The 26,625-nt window shown below is 40.5% G+C and overlaps 1 protein-coding gene across 1 annotated transcript in view; it reads right to left on the reverse strand.

Moving 5' to 3' along the window:
• Positions 1 to 26,625, reverse strand: part of shank1 (SH3 and multiple ankyrin repeat domains 1) — a 99,165-nt gene that overhangs the window by 40,967 nt on the left and 31,573 nt on the right. Inside the window, exons 3-12 of the mRNA XM_033644369.2 lie at positions 12,504 to 12,707; positions 11,592 to 11,663; positions 10,504 to 10,612; positions 7,184 to 7,338; positions 6,220 to 6,387; positions 4,040 to 4,156; positions 2,998 to 3,075; positions 2,235 to 2,301; positions 1,782 to 1,951; positions 511 to 632 (exon numbers count right to left, since the gene is read on the reverse strand). Of these exons, the coding sequence (XP_033500260.2) occupies positions 511 to 632; positions 1,782 to 1,951; positions 2,235 to 2,301; positions 2,998 to 3,075; positions 4,040 to 4,156; positions 6,220 to 6,387; positions 7,184 to 7,338; positions 10,504 to 10,612; positions 11,592 to 11,663; positions 12,504 to 12,707 (1,262 nt within the window). The remainder of the gene's footprint in view (positions 1 to 510; positions 633 to 1,781; positions 1,952 to 2,234; positions 2,302 to 2,997; positions 3,076 to 4,039; positions 4,157 to 6,219; positions 6,388 to 7,183; positions 7,339 to 10,503; positions 10,613 to 11,591; positions 11,664 to 12,503; positions 12,708 to 26,625) is intronic.

Genomic DNA, 26,625 nt, shown 5'->3' on the forward strand with positions numbered 1-26,625 from the left:
TGTTTATATTTGCAGGGACAGTGCACAATTAAAAAGTAATTGCAACAGAGTTAGCTAGCAGCTAATTTGCATCTGCCGTCCCTGAGCAGGTAGACAAAAAAAAACAAAAAACATCAGAACAGCTAGTATACATCACATAAAACAAGACAATACACATCCAACATCCATCAATGTTTGAAACTGTGAGTGTAACAGAGGTAATAATATAACTTATTCTAAGTCAGACAGAGATTTCTGTGTTTTGTTTCAGAGAAATCTTAATCTAATTACCTATTGCAACACAAAAACATTTGGAGACTAAAGAAACCATATGACTAAAACTTAAACATTTCATACCCAGGTAATTCACTTAAAAACATTATAAGGTCTCTTTTGGGACCTGCAGACATTCAATAGAAGGTCTCAAAAGTACTTTAACCAGCCCAGATTTACCGACTGCAATTAGTAAAGTGGAAGAGAGATTCTTGAGCAGCAGCATCTTGCTCCTAGATGTCAGCCTTTGCCACTCACCCCTGTCTCCGACTCTGCCTGCTCCGGTCCTCCTTGTCTCCAATCCTTCCTCGGGACGGGGAACGCGTCCTCGCCCCTCTGGGACTGCTGGAGCTCCGAAGGGTTCCTGTATGCTTGTAGCCCTGAGAGAGACATATGTCATTTCATTAAAGATGTTTATGACCACAGAATATATATATTCATTTTTAAATTTATATCCATGTGTATGATCATTTCATAATATTGTAGCTGCATACAATATTCTGTGAATGATACTGTATTACCATTATTTGAAATTTGATAACTAGTTTAACTAACATGAGGGGATTTTCTATTGTGCTATTCATTTATTTTTAACTACTGTGTCTTTTACTACGTTAATGTGACAATTTCATATTTTTTCTGATTTCCGTAGCTACAAAAACTCACCTAATGCCATTGATTTTTATACTCATCATGTTAACAGAAACATTTGTAAAATGATAGTAATGATAGTTTTATTCCATGATGCTTGTTTATGGGGTATCACTCATCATGATCACTCATCTATCAGATGCTAAGTGAAATACATGTACATGGATGGCTTTTGTGAAAAAAGATATAAGTTGCTGCAATGAGTTCTGTTCACCACTAGAGGTTGATAAAGATCATCCATTACACTGTTTAATGTCCCTCCTAATTGTATAATTTGTATATGAATTATTGGGTTGTAGCTGCTCAAGCCTCCACCTGTGCAATGGAAATATTCATTACCTGGGTATTAACCATTTCTCCAAGCTGTCAGGTTAAAGGTCAATTATACTGAAATGCAAGTTAGTAAAAAACATTCAGTACTTTCTTTAGATGACTTCTGAAGAAGTCAATCAAACTCTACAGCAGTTTAAACATAAGAGTTAAAATCTACAACATTATGTAAGTTATTTGTACCACAATCAATATGTGTGTAGGTGGTGATTGGGGAGTCACTCTGAAGTCTTTTGAGAGGTCAAAAGTTCCAGAACATTTATGAAATGGACCTTGAGGTGAGGTTGTTTTGTCCATGGTCAACATGGGTGAGAAGTTCTGGACGTGCTCGGGATCATGGATGGTTTTAAGATGTACATTTCCATGGTAACTTACTTAATTCAATCTGCCCACAAGGACTGTGTGATTCAGTTGAAAGCTCTAGAACAGCTAATAAATGGACTGAGATTATGTTGTGCTGTTTCCAGTGTAAAGAATTTTAACTTTGAACCTCATTTTTCAGAGACACACACACACACACACACACACACACACACACACACACACACCTGAACAGAGACGATGTTGGTCCCCGGGGCGTTCGGCACCGCCATCCAGTCTGGCAGGTTCATGCTGCTGTCACTGTTGGCCCGGAGGAAGGGATGAGGGTGGGGTATCGCCAGTGTTCGGGCGCTCTCCCGCCTCTGGGGGGCATACTTTGGAGACTCCACAAAAGGAACTGGAAGGTGAGAGGAGGCAGGAAAGAGTAAGAGAACACAGGTGAGCATAACATCAGTTTACTTTGTCACTTATTTTACATCATCATGATTTACATACAAACTGTTTTTCTTTATCATTTCAATTCCAACATGCTGTTGAGTTCTAAATGCTGCTAAAATATATTCCTTACACTCTTGTTTTTTTCATCGCTGCTTTCTTAGGTTAACAAAATGTCTGACATTATGGGATGTTTAAATCTCCAAACTGGCATGCAAATTTCAGAACAGACCTCAGCTACTTACCCACATCTGTATCCCTGTGGTTTTTGATAATTTCTCCCAGCTCAAAATGGCCAGACACGACAGCCACCTGATAAAAACACACATATACTCGTTTTGGATGCAGTTATATGGCAAATAAATGCACGAAATGTAAGGGTGGAAAAAACAGTTTGCTTTTTCTCTTGTAATTAAAGAAGCTAGCGTTATGGGTGCTTTTACTAACAGGATATTCTTCCGTATTTTCAAAATGGCCCCACTTTGTAGGTGCTCTATATTTGCACCTCTAGTGGGCAAATTCACAAGTGATCAAAATCAAGAGTGGCTGTGGCATGCATAAAATTAAATTTACACTGGATGTAGATTTGCTGTCGCCTTGATAAAGAATAATACAGCCAAAACATATTGAGACCAAATTTTTGTATTCTTTCCACCGTTGCACAAATGCTTTTGACCTTTTTTTTTTTAATAAACTACACAGGTCAGCACACAATCTGGCCAATTTCAATGCTGTCTCCCTGTTGTCTCCTCTCATTTTCTCTCTCGCACGCACACAAACACAACAGATTGTCTCAGCTGGCTTTTTCTGCACTGACAGAGTTAATATATCCAGATTAAGGGGTCACACGCAACCCTGCCACCTGGGACCTCTGTGTGTGCATCACAGCACAATAATGGTTTAAAGTGAAATAGGCCCTGGCACTTTCTGCTACGTTAACTTAATAAGACACTAAACCATACAACCACCCAACATGCATAATTACCCAGCCAGGCACTCAGCCATTACCTGAAAGGGGGTCTGACCATTGTTGTTCTTCACGTCTTTATTTGCTCCCCGGTAGAGCAGAATTCGTGAACAGCTTTCCTGCAACAAATAACACTGATTAATGTACATTGATGGTAAAATATAAATTATGTAATCACTGCGTAATGTAGAAACGCATGTAATCTGTTATTATGTATGCAATGCTTTTAGGAAGCACATTCTTCTTTTGACTTAATGTGCATTTCCTTGTGCTTTAATGTTAATGCAAATGTGTTGAATATTAAATATTCTATGAAACATGCCACACCCACCAATCGCATCACTGCACAGACGGAAGCGTGCATCTACTCATGGATGAGAGGCCATGGTCGTGACAATATGAGATGCAAATATTAATGAAATCCTCCTCAGCTGGACTGTAATGTTAGCTAGCTCAGTGGTGCTATGTGAGCTAGCAGTAGATGCAAGCTTCCTTCTGCATGGTAATATGGTTGGCAGGTGCAGTTCAGTAGAAAGAAAACAGTTTCTACATGAAACTGCTCACAACAAGGTCTGTGGATTATCTTGAGTAACCAGGTCATGACTTCTGGAAAGAAACATTGCTGTTGAGTTTTTGTATTTAATTTTTTTGGCACTTTGAGCATTAAGTGCCCAGTGCCCTCTAGTTACGTTATATTCAAAAGAAGACAGACATCTCTACAGCCGATATCTCCAACACTCGGCAACTCACACCAAAACAATCTAGATAGGTTATTAGCACTAAATGTAAGAGGTAAAATATGCATTTTTGATTTGGGGGTGAACTGTCCCTTTAAAAGAAAAACGAAAGAAAGTTATGTAAAAATTAAAAGCTGTCAAAATCATAAACCTGTTTGTTGACAAGAAGTTTATAATATACAACATCATTCATACTTTATCTTTAGGTAAAAAAAAAATATGCAGAAGAGACATATTTCAATTGGAATTCAGGATTGGAGGTGTTTCAAGGTTCAGGATGCTTAACCCACTTAAAGCATGTGCTCTATAGAAGCTGACATTTCATCTCTCTGAAAAGAGTGTCTACCTTGTTGTATAAAGCACAGATGTGCAAGGCAGTGTTTCCAGAGGCATTCTGGGAGGAAGAATCCGCACCGTAGAAGAGGAGGTGCTCCAGATGCTGCGAGTTACCATTCTGACAGGCCTGAGAGAGGACAAACAGATTGTGGCGGAGCGATGGAGAGGGCCAGAGAGAGGGCAGGTAGAGTTTGTCAAGGAGGCGAAAATACAAGATGTACCGGAGAGTAAAGAAAAGGAGGAATTCATGTGGTTGTTTAATAAAGAGAACAGAGAGGCGGAGAGACAAACAAGGATGAAGAACAGACAGTGACACAGGGAGAGGAACAAGGTGACAGTTATTAAGTGACACCACATTTAATTAACACCACCTCCAAACTCAGGGGGCGAGAAAACAGAGAGAGCAGAAGTGAGATCCAATAACAACAGTAATTGTACATATATCATCATATGGACACACACCTACAGCAACATCATTCACTGGAAATCAAACCCTTTACATGTTATTATTACTGAGTCATAGGTGACTTATTATCATTTATTCCATGGCTACATTAAATGCTGATTTCAGAATAGCTGGCAGCCTTCCACTGCAATCACACATCAGGAGACTTTGAACTTATTTTAGGCCAATAACTTAACAATAGATGTAAATCAATTCTGTGGGGAATAGATATTACACTGCAGGTTATCATAGCAACACTACTTCTGTTTCATGCCGAGTTACCAGTTAACTCACTGTTGGACTACAATATTCCGATCCTCTGCCTTTTTACAAATGAGGTACTCTCTGACTAAAACATGGAATATGCCGCTATAATTTGGATTTTAATAGCATTCTTTGGACTCAGCACATTTGGAAGATGTGTCTCTTTGGGGTTTTTACTGCAGTTTGCGACACACACCCTGTGGCCTGTTTACAGTCAGCTCTGTGAGTTGTCATGGATATGTTGTACATAAACCAGCCAGCCAAACTGTTTGCAAGGCTGGGATAGAGATGCATGCCCCCAAAAAAGCCCATTTTTCTGGTTGGAAGGAGAAACACACCAACTGTTGAACATTATGAAAGACTTAGATATCAACAGCTTATATCTTCCATATTTTGACGCGATAAAAGACATGTTTGGGCATGTTAATCGGAGTATGCACGGCTGCATGTAAAAGGGAGTATTAGTAGAAAATTCATTTTCATTAGTCATGTTAACAACTTAATAGGAATATTGTCTTTTTCAGAATACGGGCAAAAGCCTGAATATTCTGTGCATGTAAACGTAGTCCTTGAAGTGCAATATCATTAACATTAGTAGCCTACAAATGACTGGCTGCTTCAGTATTATATGCAGTATGTTCAAATGAATCTGAAAAAACTCAACAGGGCCTCAAGGCTGATTCAAACCTGCCAAATACAACTCATTCAAACACTGAATATTTCTATTTTAGGGGGCCATGGGAAAATCCAAATTTAAAAATACAGATTTTCAGTAAAGAAAATGCAGGCTTCTGGTGGATCTAATAAAAAATATATATATTTAGGCCTAGAGTCAAATCCCGCTCAACACACACAGACAAAATAAGATGGAGGCCACGAGGACAGCTGAGGAGACAGATGCCGATGAAGTGTGTGTGATCGCACTGAGACAAAGAGGCTGATACCTTTTATTTTCCTGTCCACTTCACTGCTGGAATATAAGGCCACAGAAGCAGGGTGGGTGGGATGAAGGGTGAAAGGTGTCCGAGATAAAAGATGAGAGGTGCAGTGTTTCATGGCATGAATGGTTTTTGACGTAGACACAGATGCTGTACATACGCAGACACTGGAACACAGAGTACACTGGTGCATTACAAATAGGATGCACACTTGTGCAAGACAAACAACAGAACCTGAAACTAACACCTCCAGGCAGGACTTTTTTTCTGGTGCTGTCAGACCAAATCCCCCAAATAGACACAAATTAGGACACTGACCCCATTAGATTGAAAGATTTTGCCCAAAGCATCCCCCCCAAAAAGGTTTTGCTGTTTAGTATTAAGTATAGAATTAACTGCATACACAGAATATGGGGGATTATACACAACAGAATGAAACCTGTCTTTAAACACTTTCTGTATTTGCATTAATCTAAAATCTCTGGAAATTCCATTCAAAGATCCCTGAAATCTTAAGGGGCCCAATAATGCACCCACTCGTACCTGATGTGTCTCGTCCCAGCCGTTCTCGTCCCTGATGCCCAGTTTGGCGCGGTGGAAAAGCAGTGTTTCGCAGCAGGAGGTGTCCCCCCCTGTCAGCACAGTGTGGTAGAGCGGTGTCAGCCCTCGCCGGTCCTTATAGTCTGGAGAGGCACCCAGAGACAGCAGGACCTGCAGAAAGACACAGCACAGAAGATAAACCTGATGTACAGGCCATTCTCAAGTACTGGCAACAATGACAACAGTAAAGTTTGCAATTATTACTATGCGGTAAAATAGTCAAGACTTTTATTAGCAGATAATATTACAAAATAGGCAGCAAAGAAAAATATCTTATGGTGGTTTCCAACTTCAAGTTGAAGAATATTCATGGAATTTAAAATTAGCTTGGGAGCACATAGCCAGGGGTTCAGAGAGGTCATCAAAACCTCAGGCTGGAGAGCATTATATATTCAATCAGAGTCTGCAGTGAATCTCCATGTGGTTTAGCAGCTGTTTCTTTCCTTTGTGGGAAACATGGACAATGTAACACATGCAATTATCTCCCCCTGAATGAGTTCTCTGCTCTACAGGTACCATCTTCTTAGCGATTTGGGAGCTGAAGTTCTGGACAAATGCCTAAAATGTAAATGTGCTAACACCTTTAAACCAGGCAATCTGAATTTTAATGTGATTTTTTCTCTCTGGTTGAATAAAAAGAAGGATTTTTCTGTGCATTTTGTGTGTGGGTGGGTGTGGATTGCTGCGTGGGAGGGTCTGTTTATTCTGTCCTCAGCTTGTTTACTTATACAGTAACACAAATGAAGACTGGAGACTGCATCAGTTTCAGGGCAGGTATCCATCTTGCAGATACATACGCTGGTGTAGGTTGGATTTTCTCCTTTTATGGCATGGCAATGAAAACACATTACTTGTGATTAGATAACTGCATTTTTGAAAAAGAACAAGAACGTGTGTGAATGTTTACCAGCAGGGCCGTATGGCGGTGGCCTCGCACAGCTTTGTGTAACGGTGTGAGTCCATCTTTGGCGCGGAAGTCAATGTGAGCCCCTCCCTCCACCAGGACCCGGATGGCCTCACCTCCACCCGGCTCACACTGCACCGCCAGGGACAGGGGGGTCTCTGGCGGACACACACATACACACAGATTCAAATACAGTTTTTAATGGTCAGAGGGTTTGGTCTGAAAGTCAAATTATTTGGAGGGCCAGATTGTTTGCTCCCAGGGGGCCGACTGAATACTCAGTGGGAAAACAATAAATCTCAACTATTTACACTCAAACTCTTCTTTACTTGCTTTGAGGTCATGATCTTGAACACCTGCAGCGTTCTCCTTGATGGTTAGACCAAAAAAACAACAACAATCACCTGTCTACCTCTCTTGTCTTCATTTTTTTTAATGCTTAAAAAGAGACATTTAGGTGTCAGATGCACGGCAGTAAATCAGAGTTCTGTTGACTGTAGCTAATGTGTTTATGTCGCTGCACAGTTCACTTTGTTCAAGACTCTGTGGAGTTTTCTTGTAAACAAATTATGTTTATGTTCCTTGTTTCTTGCCAGAACGCATTCTGTGTGTCCTTGAAATCTAACAAACATGTTGAACTTCCGTTTTCACAAAAAATGCGCAAAGCTGAATAACACAATATTGATTTTGCACACAGCCCACGTTAACAAATACATCCATGGTACACGGTCATAAAAACATTTCTTCATACGGCTACTAGCGATGAAATCTCCACTTCTTTAAATAAACAAGCCATGCTAGTGCCTCATTTCCTGTGGTTTGGCACAGCAAAGGTGTTTCGTGCTAAATACAGATGACAGCATGTAATTAAGTGCAGTAGTTGAGTAGATGTACTTAGTTACTTTCCATTACTGGGGATAATGTTTACCATGTTCACCATCATAGTTTTATTATGCCAACATCTGTTAATTAGCACAAAAGGCATAGTACAGCAGAGGCTGACGGACAAAATTTAGTGCTGGACAAATTGAGACTTTGACCAGATGGTGAGGAGTAAGGGGATTACCAAAGTGATTACAATTTATCGTGAGGGGAATATCCTCACGACAAATTCGTGTCAAATTTCACAGCAGTTTGACGGCTGACATTTTACTAAAAACAACAAATGCCAGCTCATGGTGGCGCTAAAAGAAAAAGTTCAGGCTGAGGTACTGAGGTCTAGACATAGTTCCAGATCTGTCACACAGCACTTTTTAAAAAAGAAAAAAGCTGCTAAAGGCGTCTTCAAAAAAACCCTCAGATTTTGCAGATTTAATAGAAATTGAATTATTCCTCTTCTTTCAATTGTTTTATTCTTAAATTCCACCATTATAGGTGGAATTTAGAAATGAAATAGGTTTTATTCTCAGGTTACTCGACTGCACACTCCTGAGACAATTCAGCCAGCTGTTAAGTTTCCTGCAAATGTTCAAATTCACCTCTACTAAAATGTCAGGAAATTTAAAGCTTCTTTATAGATTTAACTCTCAAGATTTGTTTCATACCTGTAGCAACGTTAGCTTTGAAGTAAATGCTAAAGCTGTGCTTGCTAACGATACATTAATACTTTGCCAGTTATGCCAACTTATAATGAAGCAACAAAGAAACTCAATAAAACAATGTCAACATAAGAGCAATGCTGTGTCACAACACTTTCAGCCTCACTTAACACACTTCAACTAATTCAACAAGAAACTTCAATGGCACCTGGAAGAATAAAAGCATTCAAAGCGTTCTCAGCGAAAACAGGGTATGAGTGCTGGCTGCCATAGCGACAAGAGAGTTTTTGGCAAAAAGGAAAACGACTGAGGGGCTTTTCATCCTCGAACAGCTTCTGTAGAGCTCAGGTACAAATAATTTGGGGGAATGTTTTCACTGCACTTCCTCTGAAGTTGCCATGTCGGGACGACTCAGGGAATGCCCATTAAACGGTTCCCTTGGCAGAGATGGAAGTGAGCCCCCACTGACAGGAGCCATGCTGAATATGGCTGAATCATTTTATGTCCTATTAAAGGCACTCAGTGTGAGCCTTCTGCTGGGTGGGGAGGCATGAAGAAAGAGTTTCAGAGAGACAGGCAGGTCAAATGCAGAAAGTGTGGTGGGGATATCTTCGTCCCAGGACCACAGAGCAGAGTGTTTTTCTAAAGGGCTTTTGATTACCTCTTTGCCCTGCACAGGCCTTATACCTAAGACCTAATATTGAGTGGATTAACTGTCAGAACACCCTGACACAACCTCACAGTCAAGAGAGAAGAGGAAGCCATATAAAGAAATGAAAATGAGTGCCTTTTGATGTTTTAAATCTAGGTTAATAGAGCAAAACAATTCATTTAATAAAATTTATTAATTATACTATCTATATTTAGAAGGTTTAATCATTTTCTGCACTTGGTCCCACCATATTTTGTTGGCATTATCATGGTTTAGTACAGAAGCATAAAATCCAGGGTGCAGCATCAAACCTTGATGTCCAAAGTAGCAATAACCACCTTAAGTAACATTTTCAGGTCTAAGATGCATGCAGTGTGTCTTTCCCATATGATGTGAGCGGAGCATGTAGGTGAGGGGGCTTCATCAGGGCTCTCTGTTGCCCCCCGGTGTTCTGAAGTGGAAGTGTGTTTCACACCTTTGACGACAGGCTGCGTTTTGTGTTGTGACACGTTTCTCCCTCAGCGGCTGGAGTGACACAGAGCAACACACCCAAACTGTAAATGAGCCGTCTGCTGCTCCCCCCAAGCACTAACAGGATCTGGGAAAAGACACCAAATTGTGAACAGCACTGGCCCAGATTCTTGACAAAGTGGTAGGCCAACATACTGCAGAGCTGAGGGCAGAAAACGGAGGGAGAGAGACGGGCAGAGCCACAGGTCACAAAGCTGCTGGCTGCCAGTGTGCTAATTTAGCTGAGAGAGATGGTTAACTGCTTGTTGAATCTCAAATATGTGTTCATATGGCTGAGGGAGAATAATTCAATAAATGAGAGAGAGACAGATGAAGGCAAAGATTTACTGATATGTGGGTGTGCAGATGGATGGATGTACAGTGTATATGGATGGATGAGATGAGCTGTAGCAAGTGAAATCAGTAACACCATTAACTTCAACCCTATTCTTGTTTTAAGCCTTTTTATTCATCTCATGAATGTGATGATTTTGATGTGTCAGAGTGTAATTGTTATGGGTAGATGATAGAGAGCACTCTGTGGATGAAGTGGATGGACCTGAGGAAAATGCTAAATAACAGAGGGGAAGTGAGAGTTCCTCAGGCTCTGAGGCACTCCTTACCACCGGTGTCAGCATCCTGGTAGTTGGGATCAAGGCCTTTGTCTAAGAACTTGCTCATCTTGTCCACAGCGCTGGTTTGGATGTAATCCATGAATTTCTTCAGGCTGGCCTGCATGCAGAAAGAAACATTCAGCTGTATTATGCTGTGTGACCTGCTACATTATCACCGATGATTGATTGGCACTTTACCACGTCACTGGAGCACAAAAAAAGTTGAGGCCAACTCAACTTTGATTTCTAGCTCGTCCTGCCTGTCCTCAGCAGCAAGTGTCGATGTCAGGTTGTAGTTTCATGTCACCAGCTCCGATTAACCCTTTGGGGTCAAGGGTATAATTGGCTGTTTCTGACTACTTTTGATTTTAACTGTTTACCTTGCCTTGTTTGGTGTCATTTTTTTCAGCACAACCTCACCTGTGTGACTTTATGGTTATTTTCTCATTTTGACATACTGTATTAACACATTGAACCTAAAATCACACAAAAAACACTACAAATAGGAAAGGGGGTGTCATGTTTTTTTTTGCTTGCAAGCCCTTTCTGCTTGCGAGCACTTTCCTTAGAATAGCCCGTGTTTACCGTTGTGACGACAATATTCAGGAAAAAGCATGGTGTAAATTATTTATCATAAGTCTGGTTTTACTTGGCCTATCAACACAATTTAAAATTGGTATATAGTTTGAAGTTCGCACTTTCGCCACAAGAGGCTGCGTTTTGTGTCATCTTAAATCAATCATGTCATTTGGACGCACTGGCGCATTCGTGGACTTAAAAAGGGATAAAAATGACTTTTAGCTTGTTTCTGTGTTGCTCATACTGTGAACACAGCATTCAAAATAACTCCTGCCTTTAAATGCTGTATATGAAGGCGAAGGACCGCACATTACAGCATAATACAGTATGCCACACAAACAAAAGGAAATATACACAGATACACATGCACAAATGCATGTATGCATACACTCACACTGACATGCATACTGTACAGGACTGATTTAAGCTAACTAACTCTGTGCCATTACATTTATATGATTGAAGCATGCAGCTGAAACCCTTCAGATATCCGACACTAAGACAAAGGGGTTTCATACCTTAGTGTGCAGTTTGGCCAGTTGCTTCTCATCCAGATTGGTCTGTTTGTACACCCTGGTCTTGTATCGAAACTAAACCCCAGAGAAAAGAGGAGAAAAGATATGAAGAGTTAATCCTAACACAGAGGGCGTTTGTCCTTAATTCTCTTAGCTTTTGGCCTAGATCCACAAAATGGGGCCTGCAGATTTATTGTAGAAGAGGAGCTTTATCTGGTTTGCTATACAAACCCCCTCTTCCACTCCACTGAAGACAAGAAATGTAAAAGAAATGGTCTTGCTTTACAGCAGTTTAAAGACGGTTTAGAGCTTCCACTGGGTCATAATACAGCATGAAAAGAAGGTGACTGCACAGACTGGATAAGAGATTAGCAGGTGTTGCACTAAACAGAGCAGGGAAGCTGAACAGTTCCGGGACATTTCTCGAAGAAGTGTGTATGAAACTTCATTCATAAACCAGTGGGGTTGTTTTTTATATCCAGGTATAACCTTAGATAGCACTAGGAACATTCACAGTAGATGTAGTCATAACTGCCTTTAAGAGCCGCTGCTTTGTTTTTTATCACTTCAGTCATTTGGGATCTGGATGCACAATATAAGAAGTTGCAGAGAAAACCTTAGACACATGATGGGAGGCAAAAATCTGATGGTAAAAACACACAAAACAATCATAATCTACTGCACTGTTTTTATATATCATGTACAGCATGACTGATTGGTCCAATGGCACCTACATAGTACGACAAATGGTTGACAGGTTAATTTAGAACAAAAGAAAGCCACCACATTGGATTCTGATTTTGACCATTGCATTGTTGAATAACACTGACATCTTGAGGACATGAAGGTTACGTCACTTCTCTATTGTGTAGTACTGTGTCTTACAACTGTGTCAAAGGAAGACTGGAATCGTACCTCCAAATATGGTACCCCTTTCTCAAAGGACTGTGGGTACTCTCTCAGCAGCCTCTCCTCCTCCAGGAACTTGGCATCATGGCCGTCCGTGGCGGGCTGGAACAGACCATAGTTCAGGACGTCCCGAAGAGATTCGGTCAGGGAGCACAGCACCTGCTGCTTGGCCTTCCACACCGTGGCGTCTGGGTTAAACCGCAAACATTTCTGCAGTAGAAACAGAGGGAGATGTAGCTTAGCTTTAACTCTATAAAGCAGTAAATGGTGGTTAAGTGGGAAACGCTGCATGTCAAGAGTAAAAAAATACTGACATTAATAAACATTTACCGTGTGAAAAAAACTGTTGCAGTTTACAAGAGATTCAGGAATTATTTGATGACATAAACAGTTAAAACAAGGTGAGAAATATAAAAAACAGCAAAAGTGCAGTCAACAATAAGTTATGAATAATAATGCCATCAAAAGCAAGTCAGTGAAACAGAATTTTAATAACTGACTTTAAGGATAATAAAGAAGCAGCCAGACTCAGTTCATTGTTTGCATCAATAAAGACACTAGAGGCCACGATAGAAACAACCTGATCACTTTTAGTTCATCTGAACAAAAACGTTTCTGCAACATGTTACATTTACACATTTCATACAAACCAAATTATCGTTTCTAAAGTGACATACTGTATGAGCTGACTTTGTCACTGGAAGGTGGAGGGGATGGTGGATGGCATGACACTTAGGTGAGACACCTGTCAGGCTGCAGAGCACTGTTCTAGATCAACAATCAATAAAACAGCTTTTAAGCCACCAAATGTGAGTGATTTTTTTTATCCAGACATGGCTGTGTTTTCTGTCGGGATAGTCCTGCAAAGACCTGTTTTTTTGTTTGTTTGTTGTTGTTTTTTACCAAGACATTGCTATGTTTCTTAATGCCAACACTGCGCCTTCCAACTGCTTTTTTGCCACTAGAAACAGGTATTTTCAGCCAAAACATGATTTTTTTCTAACCATATCAAAGTGTTTTTTTATGCCCAAACCTAAGGCACAATAACTACATGGTATCCACAGCGTTGCCGAAACCTAAAGTTTCAACTTATCTGCTACATAACAACATACAAATGTAACATATCCATGGTTTGCACGTATTATGCCAACATTTATTTAAGCGTTTGGGTTGTAAACTAACTAACTCTCTCTGTCCTAAAGCAATGGTTTTTAATTTTTTGGGCTTGTGACACCTTACTAAAGAGCACTGTCTAGTTGGGGCTCTTAGTTGCCATGTTTCAGATCTTGTTTCAGTCTCTGAGTTGTTAGCAGCTCTACCATAGAGAGCTTTCTTCTTTAACCTTGTCAGATGGTTTTATTTAAATAACTGTTCAAAGCTGTTATCTTCAAAACATAACTTTGGAGGGAGGCCAACTCCTCTGCAAGAAACCTCAAGACTAAAACACCTGTCTCCACCTCAACCAGCTGCAATGGTAAAATTTCAAACATTGATGCATCAGTTTTAAGGATCAAATATGCAATGTATTATTCACAGATACATTTTTTCTGCATCTGTGCATTTTAGTAGGATTTTGGCTGTTAGACTTTTACTTGTGATAGAGTATTTTCAGAATGTTGAAATGGCAACTTTAGTAAAAAACATTTCCCCCCACTGGTTTCATTTTAATATATGTTGAAATTACAAAACAGACATTGGCCTTTTCTCAAGGGAAGACAAATATTATACATTTTATGTAGCAGTGCAATATTTTTTCTTTATTTCCTATCCCACAAATCATTTCACCATGACCCCTAAAGTTTATCTTTGGATTCTTCGGAGAGGTCACCACTGTCCCAGAGGCAATCCTGTGGCAGCGGATGTTCCAACCTTTATGACTGCAGCACACTGAGGCTGTCCCCCCTCTGAACCAGCAGGGGGAGACAGCCCCAGCGTAAAGTGGGTGATTCCCAGTGGTCTCAGTCAGCAGAGAGGGTATGAATGGCAGTTTGGTGCAGCTTTAAGTGTCTCCGGTGGGGTCGTGAATGGCCAAACGCATAACGGCTCAGAGGCTCACTCAGCAAAGTAGGACGTAACTCACAACAAAGATGGCTGACAGAAGGTTTTTGGCAGTGCTCTCTCTTCCTCTCTCTCTCCCTCTCCTTGCCCAGAGTGGAGTCAGGTTGTTCTCTGACCTTGAGGCAGCAGCAGGAGGATGATTGGCCCATGCACAGTACAGCCAGCTGCAAGGATCCCTGCTTCGTACTGCATTACTGCACAAGCTCTTGTCTCCAGCCAATACGTCTTCTAACCCAGAACATTCGCTCAGTCGTTGTCACTCATCCTAATCTCTTACATGCATGCACATACACGTTTCTGTGTGTGTGTGTGTGTGTGTGTGTGTGTGTGTCCTACAAAGGCAGAGATAAAACCCTGCACGGGGGTTTTGTGCAGAGGAGTAACATAACATTTTCTCCCTCTATTTTATTCAGTGTCTCCGTTTGCGCACAGCCAACCCGGTCGCCACGGCAACCGGTTCATTAGTGGAGCAAGCTGCTTGTTGCCATAGAGACATCCCTGTGTTCCCTAGGAGATGGGGTACTGGGAGGGTGTGCATGTGTTTGTGTGTGAGCGTGTGCATCAGTGTGGATGGATTTGTGTGTTTGTGTGTCTGTGTATGTGTCTGCGTGTCAGTGTGTGTGTGTGTGTGTGTGTGTGTGTGTGTGTTTGTTACATGGTGTGGCGAAAGAGCGTGGAGTAAAAGGGAGGGGAATGTCTAAGACTTTGAGTATGAGAGCGAAATAGGATGAAAAGGTGTGTCTGTTTGTATTAGATTAGGTTTCACACATACAAATACACACCCTCACACAGAGAGAGATGCACACACAAGCCTACACACTGCACTTACAGTCCCAATAAAGGATGCAGGCAAACTCACTCTATAATGAATCACAGCAGGAGAGAATGAAGGTTAAGGATTTAAATATCATGCTGGAGGAATATTCCCACAGTCAACCTGAAACAATTAAAAACACAGATGATTATCATAAAATAACAGAGATTAAAATGTGTGTAATAACTTTGCTTTCAGCCTGAGAAGCCTCAGATAGTTGGAGACTTCACTAGAGCAGCCATGCTGCTTATTGATCTGTATACCTCCAGGAGTAGGATTGATCCCACAGCTTCTAACCGTCCAGCCAATTAGGGCTCATCACAGATTCCTCATGCCTTCAAAAGGGCCTTCGAAATACACCTTGGTTCTGTAACAGTTTTCCCACTGATTCGCCCTATTACAGACATTCTTGTACTACAACTGTACAGCCTATAAGCTTTGCTTTATTGAAATCATGGCTATACAGTAACAGACAGCCCTGCAACTTGTTATAAACCTCTAATGGTGCACTTGCAGTTGGGTGTTTGTGGCACCCTCCAGTAGTCAGATGGCTTTTTGTGTAAATTATAAAGACAAAATGGCAACTGAGTTGTTGGTTTGTAGAATGTCCACATACAATGACAATATTGTTTCAGTGTCAATACATATATATAACTATAAGTAGTTTTTTCCTTCAAATTCATTATTCTTGTTCATGCTAGTATTCTGGCTAATTAGTGCCCATTGAGCAAGTTACAAAAAGGACTTACAACACCAAGGGGTACTCACTGTATTTCAGTGGTACTCGTAAAAGCACCATTGCAACAAAAACATCCCTGAAATCGCCATCACCAAACCCACCAGATTCTATTTAAATAAACAGCAGTTTTATCATAATAAATCTCACTTCATTCAGAGATGACAGAAGCAAAATGAAACTCACTAAAGCCGTCTTGATTCATCTTTTCACTGTTCCAACAATCACCAACTCCAGTTTGATTGAAATAAACCCTTAAAACATGCAGTTAGATGTGAAAATACGCTGGCTCTACACCTGCTAAAATTACTGTTTATTTAATGGAGTGTGGTGGCTTTGGTGATCGCGACTTCAGGGCCATTTCTAGTTAAACAAAAGGTCTGTCTCTTAAGAGATCCTTTCCATAATGTTGTCAAACACTTAAAATTAAATTCTGAGCCTGTCAGTGGCAAAACAAGCCCTTTAATGGACATAAATTGACAGTGCAAACATGCCCTGAGTGTTTACATTGAAGCCTCTTTCGTGGCTGCTGGCAGCTGCCCCCTCACTCAATACTGTTCCCATTAGTCCATTGGACACAAAAACATAGGAATAAGGGGTCCAGGTTGAAGGATAACAAGAATAATAACAGCTAAGACTATATAATGTTAGATAAGAATATTAGCTGATATATCATCATCAGAAGTAGATTTTTCAGGTATAAATACAGCCTGATTTGCAGCAGCCCCACGAGAACCACAATTTAATATGCATTGCTATATCAAAGTTAACTTTTGAAGGTAAATCTGTCAACAAATTGCATCACAATGGATCATTTCAAGGTTGCGCTACGCTGGCAAACATTTGACATAAGGCTATATAGCTATATCACTAAGTATATTACAGAAAGCACTTATAACACCAAATAGTTCTCACTGTAGTGTAAAAATACTCTATTACACCCACAAATCCCATGTATGTAAAAGCAGAAGTGATTGTTCTGCCCCCTTTAAGTGACATGCTATTAATGACATTTTTAGATTTCGTCATATCACTCTAATCTTTATTTTTGAGGCAAAATATTGTGTAATACGATCTCCTTGGGCCTCAAACAGTTATTTATATGAAACTAATTTAGAGGGAAATCTCTGTTTTAGTGGAAAGGGGCCCAACGAGATACTCCAGGATTAACACTCACACCCAGCCAAAGTGTTAATCATGATTGGCTACAGCTTGTATTTGAGAAATGTGATCATTCATGTCCCTGTTTATTGGATTATAACAGTATCCAGGTTTGTGATCATTTCTGTGCAGGTGTGCATTCACCACTATGCAGGATTCAGCTTCTCCATCCAATCATTTGTAATGGAAAACAAGCAGTAATGCAATTTATGTCAAATCCGACCTTCCATTCACTTCAGCGTGTCTGTCAGCATTACATCATGTAACATCATATCCAATCTAGACAGAGTGTATACATGCCACAATATCCTGGTTTTCACCAGAGTACTCTGGCAAGCAGCATGTCCCAGTTTAGCATTTTATGCTACCCTATTGCTGCTAATCCACATTTCAGAGGAAACTATTGTACTTTTCACTTCATCACATTTATGTGACAGCTAAACTTACTAGTTATTGTGCGAATTATCAATTAACATCATATCATATACAAAAATATGATCAGGTAAGTGTTAAATTAAATTAAATATGGTTTGTTGCTGTAGATCAAACTACTAGATAGTATTTGAAGGAGTTAAAAGTAGCTGCACCTTGACCAACTACAGCAGTAAAACATCATTTAAACTAGCACATCACTGTACAAGCCAGACACCAGAATAAATGTTTGCAATGCATTTACCCACAGTCCTTTGACCACCATCCAGACCATGGATCCGTTACATTTAGACATTTCATACAGAAGATATGTTTAACCTTTATGGTTTTCATTTTTCAGTTTTTATTTCATGATGTGACAGCGCTGTGGTCAATGTGTCATTAATGTTAGGAAAACATGTTTTGGCTTAAACATCCGCGTTTGTCACTACACACACGGCTGGACACATCCAAGCGTGTTGTTAAAAATGACACGGTTTTCTTGCCACAAACACGGCTGGAAACGTCCCAACCCGTTGTTAAAAAATACCCTCTTTTGCATGTCTCGAATTGCGGTCAGCTGCTGTCTGCTGCTTGGCAGCCGTCTTGCCATCATGCTATCCACCATCCATTCCTCCGCCTGATTAGATACTCAGCTCATGTACATGTAATCTGAATGACGTCATATGTGTGAAACATCCAAACATATCCATGGTTTGCAGAGACGTATATATGCTATGACACTCACAGGGGCCATTTTAAAACATAACAAGTACTTTTATCTTTAATACTTTAAGCACACATAACTTATAAAACTTCAGTATTGTGCTATTTAGTATTCTGACTGTGTTGTATTGCTACTTTTTTTTTCTTCACTAAAGTAAAGGATCTGAATACTTCGTCCACCACTGTACGTGGGCGAAACATAACCAGGCTATTGCACCCCATAACCATGATATAGTCACATATAAATGCACTAAATGTTGCAGCTTTTTCATAACTTATAACCTTTATATGATTCTCAGTTTTACATTAAAATCTTAATGCAGCTTTCAGCCCTTCTGTTTCTCTTGTGGTTTTATCATTATGCAGACCAAAAATTCTGTCTTGTCTCCCGAAGCTGTGATCACACTTTCCCACTCGCATACGCCCACTCACTCTGTCCATGCTGCTCTTTATCTTCCCCTGCCTATCTCTATATCTTATTCTCCCTGCTCCTTCCCTCTTTCTCCATCTTTCTGTAACAGCTCTGTCACTTATCTATGCAGAAATAAGAGTCGCTCCTCTCTCTCCCTCCTCGTTCCACGTCTAGCTCTCTCTATCTCTGTCCCTCTGGCCTTTTCCTGCAGGCCATGTGCAGGGGGACTTGAAGCCTTTAATGAGATCCACGGGGAAATAACCCCCCACTAAACACACACACACACACACACACACACACACACACACGCCAGCCATGTCACCATTTAAGTCAACTTCCTCTCCATATCCCACTCTCCTTCTCTCTCTCAACCACTCAAGCCACCCCCTTCCTCTCTACAGCAGTTCAAGAGAGCGAATTAATTTCTTTAAAGCATTTCTGTCATCCCTGCTCTGCCTTGTTCTCTCGCCATTGTCTTTCTCTCACTCCCTCCTCTCCTCCCATACTTCTCTCTCTATTATCTCTGTCCCTCTGTTCACCTTTGGAGCTCACCCTTTCATTAACATACAACCGGTGGACACCGTCTGTGTCTTGTAGTCTGAGAGGTTCACCTATCTTAAGTAGGTGCTGAAGTAAATGTGTGTGTGTGTGTGTGTGTGTGTGTGTGTGTGTGTCTGTGTTTCAAAGTGGAAGTGTTTGTGAGGCCAAATCCTGCCTGAGGGGCTGCTGCTTATACTTCAGAGTTTGCACAAATTCAGCTCAAGTCAAACAGCGGAGGAAAAACTCATTTGTTTCACGCTGTTTAATGCACTCGGCAGGCAAATGCAGACTTGACTGCATGTTCGTGAGTTTGACAATCTAATAAACCTGCAAACAAAACTGCCTCAGCCTCCTGCTGCGGCAGGATCATATCAACAACTTGTGATACACGTATCCGACTGTGGCTGTGCGCACAAGTGAGTTAATGGAGAAAAGCCTTAGTCATCATCAGCCACCAGCAGAAGAGGAAGGATCAGAGCAGAGTGCACAGACACAGCTAACTCAGAGATCCCCCTCATCAGCGTCACCACTGAGGTGTCACTGAGTTGGTGGTCAAAAGATGTCTGCACATGTGGGTTAAAACTGGGCTACAGTGAAAAGTGTAGGTGTTTTAGAAGCATTTCATTTCAATGACAATACAACAAGATTTGACATAACTCTGCTTTACTGCACGTCACTAACTCGGCTTCTTCTCAGGAACCTTTGTGCTCTCTCGCAGGTTCCCTCGAATCGCAGCTACGCCTGGATTGTGTGTCGTGGTTGCACTGCTGCCATGGTCCTGCCTGATGCCTCCCACTACTGCTGTTATTATTAGTCATACTTCTACCATTATTATACACATATGATTTATTGTCACATACATATACTATCATATATCAATATATACTCACAACATATGCTACCAAAATTACTGTTTTCATTATCATAATATTATTACTAAAATTATTATTGCAGCTACTGTCATTACTTCTTGCCCTGCTTCTCTCTCTGTCTCTCTCGGTCTCTGTCTGTCTTTATGTATCATTTTGTCATGGATTACTGTAAATTTATTATGTTGATTTGTTCTGTATGACATCTATCACACGTCTGTTCGTCCTGGAAAAGGGATCCCTCTTCCATTTTTTTCTTCCCGTTAAAGGGTTGGGGTTTTTTTGGGAGTTTTCCCTTATCCGCTGTGAGGGTCCAAAGGACAGAGGGATGTCGTATGCTGTAAAGCCCTCTGAGGCAAATTCTGATTTGTGATATTGGGCTTATAAATAAAGTAGAAGCAGTGTATTTATCAGCGTAGTCAGTCTTCTGCCTGTATTTCCTGATTTTCTTGTTATTTCGCTGTAATCTTTCTAAACAGATTCTGTGTGTGAATGCAGGCGACGGGACAAGATATTGGTATTTACAGTGTTCCGGTTTCCATTTGTGGTCCGAGTAGTATGAACCAATAACATTAGAATGGCAGGCAAACAGTCAGTTTGAAGAGGTGGAATGCATCGGCCAAAATCCAATCTTAGAATCCACTGGCCATTAACTGATGACAATTAAGCTTTTTAAATATTTTTATTTATGGGAGACCGATTTTGCTGTGCTTGGGAAGTTTTTGGTCATTTAGCCACCAGCCATAAACAGGTCACAGATGAGGCTGCTGCTACTGACCAAGTAGTAGCAGCATGCATTCAAGAGAAAGCTACAAAAATCACGGACACAGCACAGAAGAAAAACGCAAATACTGTATAGCGAGGCAAAAAGCCAACTGGACAAAGCTCGTTCCAAAATCAGAGTGAAGCTGGGGTTGGCTTTTACTTTCACTTTTGCTGCTGAGAGGATGATGAGGGACGAGGCCCATTTTCTGTTGACCAGGTAGGTGTCAGAACAGAACTAGCACCTTAAACTGTAAATTAAGCATTGTTGAGAAAGAAGTACACAACAAATTCTCACTTCGACCCTGTCACATTTTGACGTTTTGGTCATGTACTTTCCACGTCTACATACGATGTTCAAGGTACCCTGGGTGCATTGGTTGTTGACATTCTGGGACACCGTGTCAAGTTCTCTTATTTCAAAATACACCTCTGTTTTCACAGGAAATTTAATGTTTACATCGAGTCTCTTTCAAAATAAAATCACTACGTCAGTATAACACCCAAATTGCCAGGGCTTTTTTTCCCTCAACAACAAAAGCACATGGTTAGCTTTAGGCTAGTTGGTGTTTATTGGACTGATCCACAACCCCTCCTACCCGCACCACCCTCAGATTTTCGCCACCTTAACTTTTGTCCTTGTCCTGCTGTGTTTCCCCCTGCCGCCACCAGGCGCCATTAAACTATAATGGCAACTGGCCATGTATCATGCTGACATTAAAAGCATTCCTTTTCCGTTGGTTTCAGACACAAGTCACTGACCAAGTGTTAGATTTCGACAACTTCGGAGTGAGACTGTGCTCAAGTTATAATACTGAATTGTTTTTAGAAAGGAGAACCTCTAAATTGTACTTAAATACATCGCATTAGTAAAGGTACTTAGCTACTTTTCACCACTGAGTGTAATTACACAGTAAAACAGTAAAAATACTTAACATACTTTTGGGGAGTTCAAGCTATAACAATAAACCATTCAAGCACTGTGTGTTATTACCCAGCAATCACTGAGTTAGTGATTTGCTGGTCAAAAATTTAATAAACTAAAACTGGGCTACACCTGGTAAAAGAGTGTTTAAGCAGAGTAGATGACATAACAGTATTTCACTACAAATGCTGTTCAACAACAGCTGTGTAGATGACAAAAGGACATACTACCAAATGTAGCCCTGTTTCTAGAGATCATTTGAGGATGGTGATAACTGGGTACTCTGAGGGTTGTATAAAAAGTTTCTTGAACACGGTTTCGGTATGCCAAAAGTGCGCTGACCCTCTGGAGATAAAATGGGACAGGACATCAACTGTCACAGTGCAAAATAACTTTCTACACAGCCCCCTGATCAGTCTCTCCCCGGCATGAGATGATAGAATCCATCCAACTGAATTTCCGCTTGACCTAAAAAAAACCCTACTAAACCCCAGATTCTTTCCACATGTAGCAATGGCCCAAATCTCCTCTTGACAAATGTAGCAGACTGATAGAAGAGCTCTAACTTGCACTGTCAGTGTCAGAGCACCAGCAGTGCCATCTTGATTGACAGGGCCTTGTGAGAGATCCCTGCAGTAGGCTTGTACAGCTTCGTTGAGAAAGGTTTAAAGCAGCAAAGGTAAGTCCCACTGAGGGGAGGCAGGGAGCATAACCAGGTGTTTGCTCTGAGCGCTGTGTAAAAACATTTCACGAAAGAGTAACAAACATTCACCTCTTGACAAAGGAATTAGCATTTGTCACAAATATCTTGCAATCCATAAAAATGAAAATGAATGCAAAAGAGTGAGTCCGTCTGCTCAATATGTGCACTAATACAGGCACTTAATGGCATGAAGAACACGGAAAAAGGGTTGGAATTAAAACGCTGCTATCTAGAGAAGCTGCAAATCCAAGACTTTCTGTGTTCTTCATGCCATTTAGTGCCCGTATTTATGCACATATTAAGCAGATTAAGTGTTCTCATTTCCCTTCCTTTGTCTTTGTAACAAAATATCCTGCTTATCTATCGTCATCACAACTCTGTATTAGCTACAGGGCAGGGGTGTCAAACTCATTTTAATCCATAGGCCACATACAGACCAGTTTGATCTCATGTGGTCCAGACCAGTAAAACCATTGCATAATAACCTATAAATAATAATAACACCTCCACATTTTTCTTTTCTTTTAGCCTAAGGACGTGCATTCTGAAAATGTTCATCCATTTGTAAAACAGATGATGAACAGCCTGAGATGTCGTCAGATAAATAACTGTAATTTCAACAATACATTACAATATGAGTTTTTCCGCATTCACTCAGTCGACTGCTCACTGTCATTGCATTTTTTCATACATTTCCACTCCTTTGTAGTAATGCTGGTATCACCACACAACGTTAAAGGCCAGTTCATGGATTCCATGTCCATGTGTCTGTGCGGACTCCTATCAATTATTAGTGTGTAGCTCATTTTTTGTGACCACACATACTGGATGCACAGCAAGTGCGCTGGCTGTGCATTCTCTGATTACGAAATAGAATTTCTTGTTCCATACTCCAGTCCAGTTCAAGACACTGAAGTCAAGCCAACTGCAGCCACTGCACCGTGGTGAAGTTAGTTCCAAGTTGGATATTCGACAGACAATGACTGTGGTCACAGCAGCGTCTTCTTAGTTTCAGTTTCACCTGATGTGGGTGGTAGGATGACTGTAAGCTCACTCTCAAGCCCTCCTGTTTACAGCTGGGGGCTGACACAGACCCTAAATTGTCCTATAAATGAAACCAGGTGAGCGTCCGCGTGACCACAGCTCTCCACAGACGTTCAGTGTAGAAAGTATGTCCAAGGAAGCGTTTGAGGAAGCAGGTTTAAGTTATGCCCTGCCTTACAAACCATTTACAAATCAAACCTTAGCATCCTTGCCTTAGCATTAGGATTCCACTGATAATGTTTTAGGATATAAGAGTGATACAGATTCTTTTGTAACAAGGCTAACATTGCACAATGTTTAAGATTGTTAAATATGACCACAATAAATATTAATGGTTTTTCAGAGAACTGTATTCTGGTCAGGGTTGCAAAGCCTCAGAAAAAGCATTTTACATAAAGTAGGTTACTCACTGTTTAACTTGCGTCAAAACCTAACATCACAAGTAAATCAATATTAGGCGTGCAAAGTCATCCAGTGGGCCAGATTGGGCCCTTTGGCGCATGTTTGACACCCCTGCTGTTGGGATCCCTGCCAAAAATAATTGGTTACAATATGTTTGAATGTTAAAAAAAAAATACATTTTAGTGTCCAAAAGGGATATTAGAGGATATATCATTAACAGATTTCTTCTCCCCCCCCTCATATAAGTATCAGCCCCAAATATAGTTGTCCTAAATGCAGCCTGGTGTGCAGCAGTCCCACTGGAACCATAACATAAATTGCCATATCAAAGTCAGCTGGCGGAGATAAATCTGTAATCAAACTGCATCAAATTGGATCGTTGCAAGGATGCGCAACACTGTTTAGAGAACATCTGACACAGAGCTTTACAGCTATATACTCTGCCAAAAAAAGGTAGATATAAAACTAATTACCAGTGTTTATGTGTTAATGTGTATTCTCTGCATTACTGGATTTAAGTACTCTTTCGTCACTCAGCTTCCTCCTCCCCCAATTCATAACATTTGCATGCTACAGTCACTCCCTCATCTCATTACAACACAATTAACAAGCAATTAGAGTTTATTGAGGGTGAATTAGCTGACATGTAGAACAGACCTAATGTACTGGGAGTGTAAAGTGATATTACCCAACACCAGTGAGAGAGAGAGAGGAGGAGGACAGGAGATGAATCAGTGGGAAAAAAAAAATATGTGGCGAAGATCAGAGGGTTTTTATTCTCAATGTGCAGGATGCGAATGAGAGGGAAAGTGAAAATTGGCCTGGAGAGGTTGAGTCAGGACAGGACGAGAGTGAGTGAGTGAGACAGTAAATGTCAAAGTGATGGTCGATTATAACTCTTGTGACCTTGGGGAGTAAGACACGATAGACTGAGCGAGTAGATCTCAACAGGAAGTCTATAAGGTCATGTTTTAGTGCTTTCATATGTTCATGTTTATCTACATGTCTGAGTGTGCCAGTTTACTCAAGTCATGCGTGCAGAACAAAGAAGAAGAACATAAAAGAGATTAAAAAAGATCAGAGGAAAAATATATTTAAAATACAATACTGTACAGTTAGACTGACAAATTGGATCGTTACTGCCCTTTATTGTGGGGGTAAAACTTGCATATTTTCTCGTCAGTGTCATCCACATCTGCCAGCCAGCCTAATTAATATGATTATACTTGTCAATCTCAAGAGTCCACAAATAGAGACATTGTGACAAACAAAGAGTATACTTGGGAACATTTAAAGATCCTGACATTTTATAAAACTTTTTAGTTGTGCGTCAAACCCTCAGCATTGAATTTTTTTGATTTAACTTTAAAATACATATTCATTATTTCATTTCCACCTCCTTGCTACTCACAAAGATCAAAATGATTTGCATAAAAATCTCTCCCGCTAAAAGACTCAGAGAGGGAAAGGTGAATTTGTCCTCCCACGCTGACAGAACTCCTTCGTCAATGTGGTATCTGTATTTTATTTTGTAAAGTGATCTAAAACAGCAAGTATAGAACATGAGTGCCTTGATGTTTTTGCGTTTCTCTTTCTCAAAGTAAATGAAAAAATCTGACAAATGTTACACATTTATCATCAGAGATGTATACTGTGCTGAAGGTTTGAGGTTAAGTTTTCAAATTTTTTTATTCTGACGAATACTGAGCGCAGTACTTATCTTAAGTCACTGACTGTAAAACAGGCAGTATTTACAAGGAAATTAACATAAAATACTGCTTGCAAAAATGCATAATGTTATGCTTACCTGTAGTGCTGTTTATAAATCTAGATTTGTTTTGGTGTGAGTTACCACACCAAGAGGAACTAGATAATGGAACAAGATGCCTCTTGACTTCTGGTACTCAAAGCGTTAAAAAAAAACCCCTCAACAGTAACGTCTCTTTCCAGAAATCATGACCCAGTTGCTCAAGATAATCCACAGACCTTGTTGTGAGCAGTCTTATATGGGAACTATTTTCTGTCTATCTTCTGTCCAAACAGAAGGAAGTGTGAATCTACAGCTGGCTCACCTAACACCACTGAGCTACCTAACAATACAGCTCAGCTGAGGAAGATGGCATTAATGTTTACATCTCACACCTCTTTCTAACTGGATGCGATGTGATGCAAATTGTTTCGGTGTTTTCTAGTGAAGATGTCCTGACTTGCTCAGTGCGTCAGTAAACGGACTAAGCGAGGTGTCGCTTGTTTGAAAAAGCACTCACTCTGGCTCTGTTTTGGCAAAGCTTTGTGCAGCTCCAATCTTTTTCCAGAGCAACAGCAAGCCATTGCTCACTAAGGGCTCTATAGGCTCCCTGAATGTTGCTGTCGCTTATAGTATATCTATAGCAACTGGCAACCTCTGGAGCTGAAAAAGCCAACACAGAAAAAAAAAACTGCAGTTCTTTGAACTTGAGTTAGCCCCATGTTAAAATGCCCAATCTTACAGCAGAAATTCATGTTTACAGCCTGGTATAAAAAACGATTTTATAGCTCATCTCAACTGGCACCTTTTATTAAGGC

The sequence above is a fragment of the Epinephelus lanceolatus genome, chromosome 18 (assembly GCF_041903045.1).
Source record: "Epinephelus lanceolatus isolate andai-2023 chromosome 18, ASM4190304v1, whole genome shotgun sequence".
Taxonomy (NCBI): domain Eukaryota; kingdom Metazoa; phylum Chordata; class Actinopteri; order Perciformes; family Serranidae; genus Epinephelus; species Epinephelus lanceolatus.